Source organism: Rhamphochromis sp. 'chilingali', assembly GCF_963969265.1.
Source record: "Rhamphochromis sp. 'chilingali' genome assembly, chromosome: 17".
Taxonomy (NCBI): Eukaryota; Metazoa; Chordata; class Actinopteri; order Cichliformes; family Cichlidae; genus Rhamphochromis; species Rhamphochromis sp. 'chilingali'.
Genome location: NC_137944.1, coordinates 32,598,396 through 32,615,981, shown reverse-complemented (window position 1 = coordinate 32,615,981; position 17,586 = coordinate 32,598,396). Strand labels below are relative to the sequence as shown.

At 38.7% G+C, this 17,586-nt stretch overlaps 1 protein-coding gene across 1 annotated transcript in view; it reads right to left on the bottom strand.

The window, feature by feature from the left end:
• grin2da (glutamate receptor, ionotropic, N-methyl D-aspartate 2D, a) overlaps positions 1–17,586 on the bottom strand; it is a 162,268-nt gene that overhangs the window by 43,824 nt on the left and 100,858 nt on the right. Inside the window, exon 11 of the mRNA XM_080864011.1 lies at positions 1,853–1,978. Within this exon, the coding sequence (XP_080720137.1) occupies positions 1,853–1,978 (126 nt within the window). The remainder of the gene's footprint in view (positions 1–1,852; positions 1,979–17,586) is intronic.

Genomic DNA, 17,586 nt, shown 5'->3' with positions numbered 1-17,586 from the left:
CAGTTTTATATAAAACGTATATGAAAAGTATTTCAAAAGTTACAGAACACTATTGAAAGTATTCTGTACTCTGAAAAAATAATTCCAAGATGCTTCAAAGACAAAAACTAGTCGGTTTTATAATAGTTTGGTTAACCGCCATAAAAGAGCAGCGCATAACTGTGTGGCCTTGGTGACATTGTGAATGAAATATTTGCAAGTCTGCCTGAAATCAGGTAATGCTAGCGAACAGAAGCACGTTGTTATCTGAATAGTCACAGTCCACTGTTGCTTTAAGACTTTTAATTGGAAATACAGGGACAGAGCCCAGACTTTGAAATTAAAGTAGAAATTAGACATGTGGACGCTGTTGCTATGACAATACAGAACGTCAACATTAACAACATTAACATGCATTAAATTGCAGTGATTGTATGGACCAGCTGCCCTGCAGTGATCTAAGAAATGTCTCATGTTGAAAGTTCAAACAGACGTAACTGAGAAGAGGACTTATTTAAAGTTATTAAACCTGGCAGCAGACACCCTCGTGTTGAATGTAAGGTCATTACGCTGTGAATCACTATGCTGTGAAGTCTCAGAAGGATGAGAAATAAAAGAACAAAAAGACACTGACTATAGCTCATTGTTCAACATTAAAGGTGAAGCTGCACGTTTATGGAAACACAGTCAGCATGTAGATATGGTGCAGATGTGTGGGAGGATTACTTTGAAGTATCTGAAGTACCTTTTCTTCAAGTAATGAGTGCACAAATTAAGCACACAAGGCACTTTATAGTGTCTTTACACTTTAAAGTGTATTATATTTGAGTGAAGTGGAAGTTAATTTGACGTATTTAAGTCATAGAATGGATAATATGTTGCTATTTTGTCAAAGCCACTGAAGTGTGAGCACAAGTTGGGAACTCATCACATATAGACCCTCCTTAAACTCAAACAGTACTTTTAAATGTTTAATGTGTAGGGACCATAATATTTTCCTAAATCTGGTGATTAACTCTGACCAAGTAGCAAGGGAAAGCATGTTAAAAGATCCCAAAGTGGACCATCTTCTAGCTACCAAACCCTTCCATGAGCTTTATGCTCTTGGAAAAAAAAGGACTGCTATATAGTCCGTATTATACTATATACCATTGCAATGGTCAGTGTCTCAAGGTTTTGTATTTCTGGGAAGCTGGCAGCTTCTGACACAACACTAGTATTTGACACCCTGGAAATGTTGGAAAAAAAGAGGACGACAGAGATGCAACTGCCAAAAACTGGTAAGTAGACCTTTAAACTTTAGCTTATTCAACTTTTGTGAGGATATAAACTATAGAAACAATTATATAATAAGATAAGAATAAGATTTAAACATGCTTATAAAGAGAGATGAAAGTTGAAGCGGTTTGATACAGAAGAAAGAAAAATGACGAGCGTGCACAGACATCTACCTGTCACATAAAATGAGTTCACTTCTACTTGTGTCAGTTTATTAAAACATAAAGAACAACTTTTCCAGGTTATAATTAAAAATAAATGTGTCGGGGCAGAGACGCACACAGTAAATAGTTGCAATAATGGTGAAGTGACAAGTACTGTAAAGACGTCAACATCAACCACCACCACGCAGTCCGTGTTTGTTTCATTATTATTAAATAAGCCACATTGTGGGTGTGAAGTGATTGTTTTGAATCCTGTGAAGTCAAAAAAAAGCGGAACACTTAATTATAATAATTTGGACAAACACCCTCCTCAAATCAGCCCCCCCTCGCTTACATAACTGACAAAGTGACAAGTTGGTAATAATGTTGTGAAATGAGCAGTGGTGGTGGGTTGATTGGCGTGCAGACACTGGAGCGACTCCGTCACTTACTCTTAGCACTCTGCAGGCTGCGGTTGTATCCCACGGGGCTGAAGAACTCAAAGATGAAGACGGTGACAGCCACGACCGACAGGCACATCACAAACATCATCACCCACACCGCTGGGCTGTAGGGCTCTGCAATACACCAACACACACACACAAGAACGAATAGGAAAACTTTAGGAAGTTTTCCTGACATTTACTAATTACCCCTTCATAAAATGGGAATCTGTGTGGACAGTGAACAAAGATTGATGCCTAACAACTATAGGTTTGAGAAGACCCTTGTCATCCCATGCACCAACTGTTTCTGGTGCAGTGGATGTTATAAAAAAAAGTCTGCTCCTCCAATATGCAGAGGGTTAGAATTAGCACACAAGGTTACTTAGACCACAGAGGGTTAAATCACTTGTTCTAAACTAGCAAACAAAAACTTTTCGCTGCACGTTTCTCAATGTCACTGTGAACCTGATCTAAACAAGAGGCATCGTAAGGCAGCGACAAAGAGAAGTTGTTTGATAGTTTACTGGGATGAGCTACACACAATCATAGCGTCAGCACTCTGTAGTACAAGTACAACCTGCATCCATCCTTTTCAAGGTCACAGGTCGCACTGGAGCCTATCCCAACTGTCCTAGGGCGAGAGGCAGGGTACACCCTGGATGGTTGCAATTTAGTGTTTTCAATTAACCTATCCCCACTAAGTGTGTCTTTGGAGTGTGGGAGGAAGCCGGGAGAACCCACGAAAATGAGAACATGCAAACTCCACACAGTTTGGCCAGATAGTGGAATTGAAGCCAGGACCTTCTTGCTTTGAGGTAACAGTGCTTACCACCGTGCTGCCCCAACCTGCAAGTGAAATCACTTTTTTTATTTCAACCTGCAAGTGAAATAAAAAACAACAACAACAACTTTTTAAACTATATTTTGGTGCAAAGTAACTGAACTTTTTACAGGGTTTTATCGACTCTGGCGGTTGATTCTATACAGCACACACAGTTTTCACATCCCAGTAGCCATTGAAATTGCAGTTATGGCTCGCTCCATATTAATTTACACAGGAGCTTGATCCTTTTACCCTGAAATACTCAGACACAGCAGAGTGTCAAGCTCCAAGCGTGACCTTACCACTGGTACAACTGAGCTTTTTTTTGTCTTTGTAAAAAGACTGCATTTGAACGTCTTAATGGTAAGATGAAGATGGCGAAATCTTACAATGCTGTGATTGCAGCCATTCCCCAACTTTCTGTGAATGGCCATTGATCAGTGGTCTTTGATCAGTGGGTTTTGGTCAGTGCTTGTTGATCAATGGTCATGAGAACTTGCATAATTAAGATTAAGGAACTGACCTCCCAGCCCATTGTTCCTTCAGTGGGCTGGTTTCAGTCATTATGCAAATGTGCTGTTTATAAGATTTGGGGAAACCTGCAGTCAGCTGAGACTGAAGAAGTCACTTGGATGAGTGACGAAACGTTTCTCCCCCAAAATGCTACGTCCAGATGAACAGAATCAACTGTTTGGAGACTGCATTTGAACATTTTGAAAATTGCAGAGAAAAATAGAAACCAAGATAGTAAAACAAAGCTAGATACTGTAGGTTGTTGGTTCTATTCTGTGTCAGCTCAGATTCATAGTAAATTCAACCAAAACAAAAATTGTAATGAGAGAAAAGACATATCTCAAAGCAGGAGGCATCACAGAAGTGATGAAACATTGAATGGGATGTAAATATTTTAATGAAAAATAATATAAAACATCTAAGTCCGAGTCAGGGATTTGATTTTAATGTTTTTATTATGTCCATGAATATGGAGCGAGCATCCATGTATTATACATTTCAGGAAAAGAAATGTGTGCTGAATAATTTACACATTGACACTTTCTGTTTCTGCCACTGTGTAGCTGCATGACACAGCAAATGAGCAGTCTTGTATTAAATTGTTAGACGTCTGGATGTAGACAGGAGGAAATTGTCTCTCCTCATATCAAGTAATGTGTGCTAGTCTAACTGCCGGCAGAGGAAACAAGCAGATTCTCCTGAGATTTGCCAAATTAGTGAGGGATTTGCTGCCTAGACCGACATTGGCAGATGTAACACTAATCAAACAGCACTGGCGAGATGGGCTGAGCTACTGGGTCGCCTCATCAACACTTTAGTCTCTCCTTGTGTTACTTCCAGGATGAGATGCTAAATCAAATGTGACTGTGTGCTGACATACCAAAGAGTAACAAGCATCGTTTATATACGAGGCTTTTAGCTGTGGCTCCCGTGCAGAGAGACACACAGTGAGGGAGCAGGTGGAGAGGCTCAGGATTATCCATTAAACTTACTGCCAGACAGGGTTAATATGCTTTTAAGGCTGCATGGGCTGCCAACCCGTGTGCCACAAGGACTGCGACGATGCATTATAATTTCAGCTAGGTTTTCATTGTTAAATTGAATAATAATTTCATTTCATTCTGTTTATGATAATCATTTTCTTTTTATTAAATTTTTGGTAGAAACATTTTCAAAATCATGCATGGAGGATACATTTTTAACAGAAAAAGCATGAAACTAGATATGCATCATAATCACAAGGAGGCTGTCACAAGGAGACCTGAATTTTAATCGAGCTTAATGCTCGTACAAGCAGGCACAAAGTCAGCTGAAATCACAGTAAGAGGGCTGATGCCAGTGCCAGCCCATATCATCTGATGGGTCAGATTACACAACTTTAAGTGACAAATTCCATTTGGGAGTGTGGTTTAAGCTGCTTTAGTCTGCCTAAAGTTGCTATGCATCTGCAAGCTACTTTGCAACCCAACTCCACACCAGCTTCTCCTTTTCATGCTATATCTGTCCTAATCAGTTTCAGATGGTGTGCTTTAGGTGGGGTGGCTGTGGGTCATCTACTAACAGGAAGGTTGGTGGTTTGATCCCTGGCCGTTCCAATAGACATGCCAAATATCCTTGGGCAAGGCACTGACAGAAAGCACTTAGGCACAGAAAGAAATGCTTGTATGAATAGGTGAATAATGCATGTTGTTTACAGCACATTGATAATGTTTAATATTTGAAAACAAATCTTTGTTTGTCTATCCTGAACAAGGTTCCTCTGTTTAAACACAATCGTTGGAAACAATCTGTCCACCTGACAGTTACATTTATTAAAGAACAAGATAACAATAACAAGATAAGATAAGGGCAGGGATAGCTCAGTAGGTAGAGTGGTGGCCCCATGATAGGAAGGTTGGGGGTTCGATTCCCCTGAACAGCTACCCTGAGGTACCCCTGAGCAAGGTACCGTCCCTACACACTGCTCCCCGGGCGCCCAGTGGCTGCCCACTGCTTCACTGAGTGAATGGGTTAAATGCAGAGAGGGATTTTCCCCACGGGGACCAATGAAGTACACTTTAAAAAAAAAAAAACTGCGGTTTTTACCAATTGCATGTGTGCTGTTAAACATGTAAAGCGAGAGGTTTTGGTGCCTGTAATTTATGTATGAAGATGTGCATGTTTGCATCGGTTTAAGGTTGACAGTGCAAACAGCTTCTTTGCTCAGATGTTGTTTTTTTATGTGCACCCATTTAATATGTTTTTATTGTGATGTTTAGTAATATCTGGTTTCATGCAGCAGTTCCTTTCATCCAAAACAGTTTTCTCCTTTGGTTAATTTTTTGCCTGTTTTATTTTCTCTTTTTTAAATCTTTTTATGACTTGTAATCTTATGTGCAGCACTTTGTGATTCTGTCTTGAAAGGTGCTATATAAATAAACATTTATTTATTTATTTAGGGAAACAATAAAGTAACTTCAACCTTAAAATGTCATTTAGAGAGAAAGAACATTTTTGGGGAAAAGGATGACTACAGAATAATAGTTTGTTTTTTTTATTATAAAACATTATTCATTGCAACCCGCATTAAAGTTTTATAATGAAAATAAATGCTGAGTTTATTTTAGTATATGTGAAACCTTCTTAAGTTTGCCATGCAACATTATGGATGATTAATAATGTAATAAACTGTGTGTCACAAAAACAACATCAACGTTGCATAAGAGTCAATGAATTATACATTTCTAATGATTTTAAATTAAATCAAGAGTTGGACTGGATGGATACGTTTGCTGGATTTGTGCTGAATCTAGCCGATGCCCACGGTCGCTTTAAATGTTTTCTTCAAATTTCTTTTGAATTTTTATATTAATTTATTTCTTTTCAGGTTCTAAATCTAGTTTTGAATGACGCGTTCTGATTTTTGAAAGGCACTCACTGACGTTTTTAATAAAAGCCAATAAATAAATACTGGTTGCCTGCTTGTTTTGTGAATGACTTTTCCTATACAAAGAAAATGGTTTAATGACTGTTTTGTTTTCTGTGTCTATTATTATAGTGGAGGAGAGCGTACATAATAACAGTCATTAACAGAATGTTGAAAATTATGCTACTGAGTAGAATAATCTTTGTAATATCTAATTTTAGGAACACCTCACAGGCACGACAGACTACAGTGCAATGAAACAAAACAAGTACAAGCAGAGTTAATGTACACGTGCCTGGCGTAGCACCACTGAAGAATCAATACGGTCCTTGTTGAAGTGCCCACACAAAAGAGGATTTATTGCAGCGTCATTGGACAGAATTATGCTGCCATGGTCGTAAATAAATTGATAGCAAAATGTAAAGCAGCTAATTTGTGTGGCAATAGCAGCACAACTGCAGCAGTGTTGCAATGCTCGAGTAGGTTTAAAGAATTACAAACAACATTTCTGTGGCTTGTACTTAATTTCAATTAAGCATCATACAAATGACGATTTTGTAGCAAGTCATTTTTGTGTATCTGTGAGACATTTCAAATGATTTCTTTTCTTTAACCATTTCAAAGCATTTCGTGTGAGAGTTTCGGAAGCAGTGCTGAGCTTCTCTTTAGTATATTCTGAGGGAAGTGATTCGATATGTTTGATTACATTTTTTGGTGTAAAGGCATTTTCAAACTCAGCAGCAGCGAACGCTGAACAAGCAAAGTTTGGGGAGGTTTACTTCACTTTCACTTATCGATGACATGAGTATGCTGGGTTTTGTAGTGAGTTATGTACTCTCTCAGTGATGTTTGGTTTCCAGCAGCTACATCACCATTTTGCAGAGGAGTGCATTTAAACAGGGAAAGTCAATTCAAGACACGTGTTGTTAAGAAATATACTCTAAAACACTTCTTCAGTAAAGACTCAGAGAAGAGAAACACACAGAACTTCTTGCTAGCAAGGGCAGCCTCCAGCACTGAGACTCGCACTGAGAAACTGCCCCGGTCTTTATTTATACTTCAGTGGGTGTGTGTGTGTGTGTGAGACCCCATAAAGACTTCCCTAAACCTGCTGGTCTCGAAGTCCAGCAGTTCATCAAACCAAAAAGCACTTAGACTAGAACAAATATAGCTACGTTAATCCTACCGTAAAACAATAAGACAAGGTACGACCTCTCTCATGCTCCTAGGATGTGGGGGTGAACACCCTAGAATGTTACAGACCTCCTAGGATGAGACATTCTTTCAATATGCCACCAACTATATACTTCTACACACAAATGATTACATGCAGCATTCTACCATATGCCAACTTATATCATTAAAAGATTATACTGACTACTAAGTACAATTTTCCTATTAACACGTGTTCTTTTTCAAAGATGGCCTCTTTAATATTCACACCTGGAAGCCACCAGGTATAACCACAGTCTGGTACTGGTGCCAGCAAGTAGAGCCACTGGAGTACAAGAACCTAGCGTTGGGTTAATAAGGTTATGCGGCCTTGCTCAGGGGTATTTTAGCAGTGGTTGTTAAGTAAAGTGACAATATTATTAATTCAATTTGGTTGCCAGTATGTTCCCAGCAGTAATAGAAAGATTCAAACTGGTGACCCTAGTTCTCTATAGAACCAGAGTAGGAATAACCCAGAAAAGTTGCCTTATGTCATAAGTCTGTTTTAGTGAGAATGATAACAACATTATAAAACGGAGTGCTGATGCAGTTAGAAGCTGAACAGCATAGGACATGGACACAGTTATGACATATTTAACACAGTAATGTCATTACAGTATGAAGTGCATAAATAAAGTTCATCTGCTTAATTTATTTTGAGATTTTACCTCATGCACCAATGCTCACGATAAGGAATACAGCTTACTAGTTCAACACTGATACCGGGTCAGCATGCACAGGTAGCCATGGTGTTGGTATGGTATCACAATTAGAAACAGCTGAATTGCTGTAACGCAAGTTTAAGTAGTTGTTATTTGATTTGCTTCTATAGCATGTGCACAAAGTTCCACAATGATTTGGTATAATTACCGGCTTAATCCAGAGTGCCATAAACAATTACGATCACCTTCTCTGCCTCATCCCACCAGAGTACTTCAGTAAATGGTATGCTAATCTGCATTACGTATACAGCAGGCCAAGGGAAACGATAAGTACAATTAGGTTTGCCTGCCATTACGCATTTGAAGCTTAACTGTGCAGAGGCACACATATAGAAGTACAGTTACCTCATATATTTTAATGTCTCAGGGAATATTAATACCAATACAATGACTGAATCCTGTATAGGAGGTAATATTAACAACTGTAACACTGTTGCTTTATCATTTTTTTTTTCTTAATATTGAATGATAAACATTTGGGAAAAGTGAAATATTGGAATATGAAATATTATATTTAATTTAAACTTGCATTTGAAAAATAAATACAGCTTAATTTCACCTGTTTGCTCATAAGATGCCCACCTGGAGACAACACTGCAGTGAATGCAATGCTAAATCAGTGAAGTACTCTTTGAACATTAGATAACATAGTTCATCACTCACTTTTATAGAAGCACAAACACACACACACACAGAATTTTTTTTGAGAAGCTGAATTCACTAAGCTCACAGAAACTCTTAAGAAGCTCCTCACAAATTATGACTTGGGAGTTTTGTTTTACTGTTAGTGTATAAAAGCTTTTACCTCTGAAATGCCAATATGAGTGGCAGGCCTTCTACTGCAGCTGACCATTCTTCAAAACAAAGCGCACGCACACGCACACACACACACACACACACACACACCTCTGCCTTTATTTCTCCTCAGTCGCTCAATTTTCACATCCCCCTTTACTGGGTCCCTTGACAGTTTAAGTGTTTGTTATTATCCAGGCTTTGAGTGTGTGTCCTGTCTCCCTCTCAGCTTTGTAGCCTGGGGTTTCTGTGTCTGTAATAAGACCTTTGTGTCTATTTCACATTCACAAAGGTCACTGAGACTTTAGAGAATTAAATACGTCACAATTATTACTCTGAGTTTAGATTGTAGCGATTTGAAAATATTATGTAAAGGAAGAAAAAAAAACAGAGAAATAATAAATAATAAATTTTCATTCAGTAGCACAACAAAGAGAACAAATCTTTAGAAAACTGTGAGCCCAGCTTTGAAAGAAGCACTAATGCATGCTGCAGGCAAGTAAACGCACCAGGACAATAAAAACTGCAGAGTCAGCCATTCCTCTGCCAAAAGCGAGAGTTGAGGCGGTGGTACAGCATGCGTTTGGCATGGTTTTATTCATCTCTATGACAGCAGAGCTACACAAAAACTACTAAACTGAATTTCATTAAACTTGGTAGAAAGGTGACGAAGAGTAAAAGGAAAGAAATGCATTCATTCATGTGCGGCTCAAGATCATTTTGCTCTGGTCAGGGGAAGCATGTAGTTCTTTCTGAGTATCCTTGTACAGTCATTTTTATTTTATCTGTCTCATTGATGCTGAGAGAAGCTTGCTCAATAAATAATGTTTAGGTATTTCAAATCTGTTAATTAGTCATTAGTTACAGTAACAGATATGCAATCAAATGTGAGTAACAACAAATCATGATAAATTAGTTACTTCCTTATTATTAATGGATCATTCCCTAATGTGGGAATGGTCTGGGAATATGCAGAGGGCACCCTTGGAAAAGTTCAAGCATGTGCAGTTCAAAGTGCAGGAGGTATCTGCATGCATTCTCATGTCATGTTTTGCTACCATGAAAGAAAAGTACAGAGAAAGACCAGAACAGAGACATCAAACAAGGTTTTAGTGAGAAAACGCTGCTTCAGAGGATGTCAGGTTTGAAAAAAGGGGACCGCAGTAGGACAGTCTTAAATATTTAAAGCCATAGAAAATGTTTTCATGCTTTTCAAACTGAACACAAGAACCTGACAGAAGAGCATGAGACTGAAAACAGAAAGAAGGAGCTCAGCCCAACTTTGAGGATATCAAACCAATGAGTCCACTGCAGAATGCATCTATTTTATTTAAGATAAAATAGCCTCTATAAGTACTGTACTGCTTTATTCTTGTTGGTTTAATTTACTGTATTGTCGTCTAAGGAGCTTGGAAAAAAAGCATCTGGACTTCACCACCATCCAAGAAGCTTCTTCAGTTCTACTGTCAAATGGTGGAAAGTCCCAGATTTAAGCCCTGTGGGAGTGTCTCCCGGGAGGGACATGGACCCCCCCCCCCAGTAATACAATCACACGAGCTAAGGTGTGAAAATGGGTGTGGGTCATAATCAGCCAAGGTTTCGGGTGAGCTCATTGTGAAACCTGGCCCCACCCTATCATGTGATTTCCTGAGGTCAGATGGCCCAGGATGTGAGTGGGCGTTAAGGCATCTGGGAAGGGATCTCAAAACTGGATTATAGATGGCAGACAGTTGGTGTCGTAAGCCCCGCCTCTGTTCAAAGATGGTCGGCTCACAGTGGATATAGATGGCTTCTTTCACTCCTGTTTCAAACCATCTGTCCTCTCTGTCCAAAATGTGAACATTGGCGTCCTCGAAAGAGTGACCCTTGTCCTTTAGATGCAGATGGACAGCCGAGTCTTCGAGCAACTTAAAGAAGTCCAGATGCTTTTTTTTTTTTCAAGCTCCTTAGACCACGATGACCTGGATGTCTGAGAACTTTCACAGATTTACTGTATTGTCATTTAAATGTAAAAATATGAAGAAAAAAAAATAACTCTAATGCGGCATGTCTCTTTTAATTTTATACATTAACATTTTCAGAGATTCTTATCATCAAGATAATGTCGTTATAATAAAAACCCTGGCCAATGACCTTTTCTTCCACATTGAAAGAAGAAACTAAAACTAATAAAAAGAGCCAAAGCTTTTATAAATGACACACATTTTCTTAACTGTTTGTCCAATTCTAGGTTTTGGAGCCTATCATAGGTGCACGAGCTCATCACCTTGACCATCAACTGACATTTAAACCTATCTTCAATTTAGAACCACTAATTAAACTGACAGCAGCTCACTGGTGGATTCAAACCGTTCATCTTTTTGCTGCAAAGCATCAATGTTAACCACTACACCACAGTGTCAACCACAATGGTATCAGATTCCTAGGTTTCATTACCATTTATTCTATTTTTCTTTACAAGGCCTAACGAACAGCAAGTGCATTTTAAACAAGTTGAGCATCATGCGGTTTGTCCACATATTGCAGCTGCCTTTCTCACAGTTGGCCTCTTGTTGGCCTGCACGTGTTTCCCTCTTCACCTCTTGTTATTATTCTCTGGCTTTTCTGAGACTCCTCCGTCAGAAAGGATTGCCCTGCTTCTCAGAGCACTTCTTCCTCACTTGATTATTTCCTTGAGCGTTGACCTTTCCTTACGTGTTTGTGCTCACTCTTACCTCTGTTTGACCCAAATTTTTTCTTTTATATTCCATGCGTTCACATGTGCCCATACACATTTGAAAGTAAAATCTCAGCCCACACAAATATATCAACAACAGTGATCACAAAACGGTGTATAACTGAACACAGTAGTGCAATTTTTAACCAGGTCTTCCCATTAACACCTGACCTGTCCAGAGGGTCAGTCAATGAGCTCGTCAATAGCTTCAATGCTAACATGTTAAATGTAATGGACACTATTGCTCCCATTAAGGTGAAGGTTATCTCTGGAAGGAAAAAGTCTCCATGGAGAAACTCCACACTGGTGAAAAATGAAAAAAGAGAGTGTACACAGCAAATTCAAAAGTGTTAAATTTTTTGGTGTTAATAGTCTCCTTGCAAAAGTAGAGTTAATTTTACTCTAAGCAGAGTCACATTCTTTTAATGTAACTCTGAGGTGTAAAATGATAGTAGTTAAAATCGAGTGTTAAAAATGAGTGTTTCTCTGTCAAATCTGGAGGTGTTACAATGGAAACATTAACTCTTGACCTCTTAACTCTGAACTCCTAGAGGGGCTATGACACCAACAGAGTAAATTCGCAGACTCCGCCCCCAGCACGGCTCCAATCGAAGCTGAAGTGAAGCCGTTTCAGAACATTTTGCTCTACATATTTGAGTTGTTTGCCATGCTTGGTAAGTCATTTTTTCAAAGATTGTTTCAATTGTTATTAGCCTTTACTTCTGTGGCTCTTTGGAGTTGAGACAAAGCTGTGTGAAAGGCATTAGCCACGTTGCTCGCTGATAGCATAATATTCTGTTTTAGCTAGCTGAAAGGTATTGTTTGCGGGCAAATACCACAGCCTTGAAAAAAGCTTGCATGTGAATTTTCAGTCAAACGTTTGGTCAAATACACCTAAAACAATGTGTAGAATGTGAAATGTTGGTATAATGGTGCTACTTGAAGCCTGAAAACGATCGCCCATAAAAAAAAACAAAAAACGAGCAAACAGCAGTAGCAGACGTCCTGACTGGGTTCTACGTTAGCATTTAGATCCCTCCAGAGTTTTGTGCACACGGTTTAGGTAAAAATGAAAAAGGTTGAGGTTTTACATTTAGTTCAGTATACCTGTTGCCTGTGTCCTTGTCTTTTGGGAAAATACTTTACACAAGTAATGGCTCAAAGAGGATTCCTTTTTTTTTTTTTTACTGTGCTGCAATTGTTTACTGGATTATTTGTGCCGTTAATTAGTGTCAACTAATTTTTATTCAATCTCCGCACAGGATATGCTTGTGAAGATGGAATATGGGGGAGAGCAGAAGTGCGTTGAAGTTCCACAAAGGGATGAATGAAGGACATGCATATTGTATTGAAGAAATAAGTGATGAGAATGCTGTTATTTGCATTTACCATGTCAGACCTTTTGATAAACAAAATTCTAATAAAAGTGAGAACATGCATACTGTTACATCTTTCAGAAAATGTTTTGAAATTGTGGTGCACAGTTCAGAATAAATGTTTTTCAAAAACCATTGCATCTTTTTAGTAAATGTTTATTTCCAAAAGAAATTTCTAGAAGTTCAGAACAGTAAAATTCCCGCTTTTTAGAATGAATTAGAAGATAACTCTTACGTAGTTAAACTAAAATACTCTTTGAGAGTTAATATATAAACTCTTAACACCAAGTGTTAAATTATCAACTCCAGACAGATTTGGTGTTTAACACTAAATCAGAGTTAACGTACCAACTCTCCAAAAAGAGTTAAATTAACACTCTCTGGTGTGGACCCATATAGACACTTTAATAGTGTTGAAATCAAATCCGACAGTGTTAATTTGGACATGCTGGATTTGCTGTGTAGGAAAGCTGAGCGCAGATGGAGAAAAACAAACCTCCAGGTTCATTATGACATTTATAAAGAGAAACTTCACAATTATAATTTACAACTGAGGAATGCAAGGAGGTCCTACTTCTCTGACATCATCACTAAAAACAGCCATAATGCTCGGGTCTTATTTTCTACAGTTGACAGGCTAACAAACCCTCCTGTGTCAGTGGCAGCTGAACTTCATTCGACCATGGCCTGCAATGACTTTGCCAAATTCTTCACTGAAAAAATCCAAAAAATTAGACAAGCAATTGGTACATCAACAGCAGATCCAGGATATGTACTGTGTCCACCAAAAAACTGTTTAAACACCATGAAACAGTTTCAACCTATTAACAGAAAAGACCTGGAGGACATCTTAGGTCAACTGAACTCCTCCTCCTGCTGTTTAGATGTCCTGCCAACAAGTTTTTTCAAAAAGGTCTCAAAGACTTTAGAGTCAGACCTGTTACAGATCGTCAACTTTTCTTTATTATCAGGTGTGTTTCCAGAATCACTAAAAACTGCTGTAATCAAACCTATACTGAAAAAGGACAATCTTGACAAGACACAAATGAACAACTACAGGCCGATCTCAAATCTCCCGTTTTTAAGTAAGATCATTGAAAAAGCAGTTTCTCAACAGCTCAGTTACTTCTTAAAACAGAATAATTGCTACGATGCCTTCCAGTCAGGTTTTAGACAGAACCACAGCACTGAAACCGCTCTGACCAAAGTGTTTAATGACATATGTCTGAATACAGACAGTGGAAAAATGTCAGTCCTAGTTTTACTGGATCTCAGTGCAGCATTTGATACAGTTGACCACAACGTATTACTCAAACGACTGGAGAACTGGACAGGTCTTTCAGGAACTGTACTAAACTGGTTCAAAACATACGTAGAAAACAGGAAATACTTTGTATCAATAGGTAACTTCACATCTGAGCAGACAAGTATCACATGTGGAGTTCCCCAAGGTTCCATCTTGGGACCCCTTCTGTTTAACATCTACATGCTCCCACTGGCACAGATTATAAACAACAACAAAATAAACTATCACAGCTATGCAGATGACACACAAATATATATCACAATGTCACCAGGAGACCGAGGCCCTGTACAGGCTCTTGGTAAATGCATTGAGGAAATCAATGACTGGTTGTGCCACAATTTTCTCCAGCTAAACAAAAACAAAACTGAGGTAATAGTCTTTGGCGCCAAAGAAAAACGATTACAGGTCACCAGAGAACTTCAATCTATACATCTAAAAACCACAAACCAGGCGAGAAATTTGGGTGTAGTGATGGATGCAGACGTAAACTTAGAAAAACACATTAAGACAATAACAAAGTCAGCTTACTATCACCTCAAGAATATTTCAAGGATAAAAGATCTGATGTCTCAACAGGACCTGGAAAAACTAGTCCATGCATTCATCTTTAGTAGGCTTGATTACTGTAACAGCATCTTTACAGGTCTACCTAAAAAATCAGTCAGACAACTACAGCTCATTCAGAACTCTGCTGCTCGAGTCCTCACTAAGACCAAAAAAGTGGACCACATCAGTCCAGCTCTGAGGTCCTTACACTGGCTGCCTGTCTGTCAGAGGATAGACTTTAAAGTTCTGATGCTGGCCTATAAAGCTCTGAATGGTTTAGGACCAAAATACATCAATGACCTCCTGACCCAGTATGAACCTTCCAGATCCCTCAGGTCATCTGGATCCGGTCTTTTATCAGTTCCCAGAGTCAGAACCAGACACGGAGAAGCTGCATTCAGCTTTTATGCTCCTTATATCTGGAACAAACTCCCAGAAAGCCTCAGATCAGCTGAAACACTCAGTTTATTTAAATCCAGGTTGAAGACTCACCTGTTCTCAGCTGCATTTGAATAAAGCACCAAATCCACACTTTAAGCTTAAATTTCAAAACTTACATTTAACTACTGATTTTATCTACTGTTCTGATTTTATCTGTTTTGATTTTATATACTGTTTTGTTTGTTTGTTTGTTTGTTTGTTAATTAGTTAGTTAGTTTATTTGCTTGTTTTAATCAATTTTAAATCATGCTTTTTATTTGTTCTTGTTTCTAATGTCTCTGTAAAGCACTTTGAATCACCTTGTTGTTGAATTGTGCTATACAAATAAACTTGCCTTGCCTTGCCTTGCCTTACACACACACACACATACGCACACACAAACGGCCAAAGCAACAGTATGGACTTGCTGTCAGCCCTGTGGCCCAGCAGACTTTAGACAAAATGGCCTTAGGAGCCTTGCACCTCCGTCCAACCATGACATGTTTCAGATTGTCTCTTAAATCTCCTCTGACAGATGGATAGATGTACTACTGCAGCTGTGCCAGTATGAAATCAATCCCTTAAGGAGTCCTGCGAAGGAGTCAGGTCTATGATGGAGGAATATTAGTGAACTTTTAGAGCAGACTTGGTCGTTATTAAACAAGCAAAAATGAAAAAAATAAATAAATTGCACTTTTATTACAGGCTGGGCTTTAAGGGCTATAGAGAAACGGACAGTATAGGACAATATGATAGGAACTATTTAAACTATTTATGACATAATTCGTCATACAGTGTATGATGTTCTGCAGGTCTGATTTATAACGTCATGCACACAGTATGTGTGGCAGTAGAATATGCGCTTCATTCACACAGGCAGGTTTTAAGCACAGATGGTGGGTTTAAAAAGTAGTCGCCTGAGACGCTGCTCTGTGTTAACAAGTCATTTTTGCTACAGGGTATGATCTCATCTGGTCTGCACGACACGCACACACACAAATGCGCAGCAGCATGTCAACCAGCCGCTGCTCAGATTAAAATATCTGAGAGCATCTGACACAGCTCTATCAGTCTCTCTATCAAAGCCACTCAACCTCTCTCTCTCTCTCTCGTTTGTGTTGGGTTTATAGTGGTACATGACAGGACTTTCTCTCTCTTTGTAACACCATTTCTTTCTCCTAAGCACATTCTTCATCCATCACTCCCTTTCTTTGTTGTCATTTCTCTCTGCTTCCAACTCTCTACTTCTCTCAAATTCCATCTTTTCATGGTTGGAAGTGCGTGGAATTAGTCTAAGAAGATTGGTAAATTAAGAGGTGTTATCTTAGGAGAGGCCAACTTTGATTGAGGCATAAGCTATATTTTTTTTAAAATGACTGGAGAAAAAAAAGTTGGCTTGGATTGCTGTGGGGGCTTCTTTGAACGCTGAGAATAGTAAAGCTAACTGTGCATTTTGAGCTGTGCTTTGAGATGCAAAGCTGGGAGTTTGAACCTTTTCAACTGAAAGACAAAATTCACATCAGAAATGAAGGCCACTTACATAATTTAGAAAGAATGTACAGTACTGTACAGCGTTATGTAAGCTATCAAGGCTGTTTTAGTACATTAATTAATTAATCCTTCAACAATCCTTAAGATTAAAGGAAACTTGAAAGCATTGTAAAGTCCATTAGTGAATAATAGCTTATGCATCTGGGTCCTCTTTTGATGACTCATGTAGTTGTGATTTAAAAAATAAAATGTGACTTTGCTAATAAAAAAGCAAAAACCATATCAGATTTAATGATAACCATGTTCCAGGAAGTGTGAAAGAGTCTCAGATGTTCAAGTTTTATTTTTGGACATCATGCATTGTGAATAGGACCCCAGGGTCAGAGCTGCACAGTAATGTCCTGTGGGAAACAAACTCTGATATGTACTGTACCATTGTGTACCTCAACACTGTAAAAAATTGTTTGGCTACCAAGATTATTGGTGACTGCCATTACATTCTACTCGACTCCCTGCAACTTTGTCGTCTCTAAAACTCAGGTTGCAGGGTCACTGTTGTGACACAGTATAAGAGATACAGTCTAACGCAGGTGGATGTGGACACGATGGCACTTCCAGGTAGCAGCAGTGCTGAAGTCTTATACATCTTACGTTAAATTTGTTTTAGCTATGGTCTTTGTCTGGAGTTGAGTTGAGATTTTCATTTGCACCTCGTATAACCCCACAGTTTCATCAAATTAATTTTGATTCAGGTTGATTTTGAATTGTTATGCCCTGTTACACCTGTCCTCTCCATTATAGGACTGTGCAGCATTTGCATGGTGTTCTTGATGGGCAGCAAGCAATAGTTTTATAATGTGTTTATAAAATGTTCAGCTGAACATCTTGACACAAATCGCCCAGGTAAGGAAATCC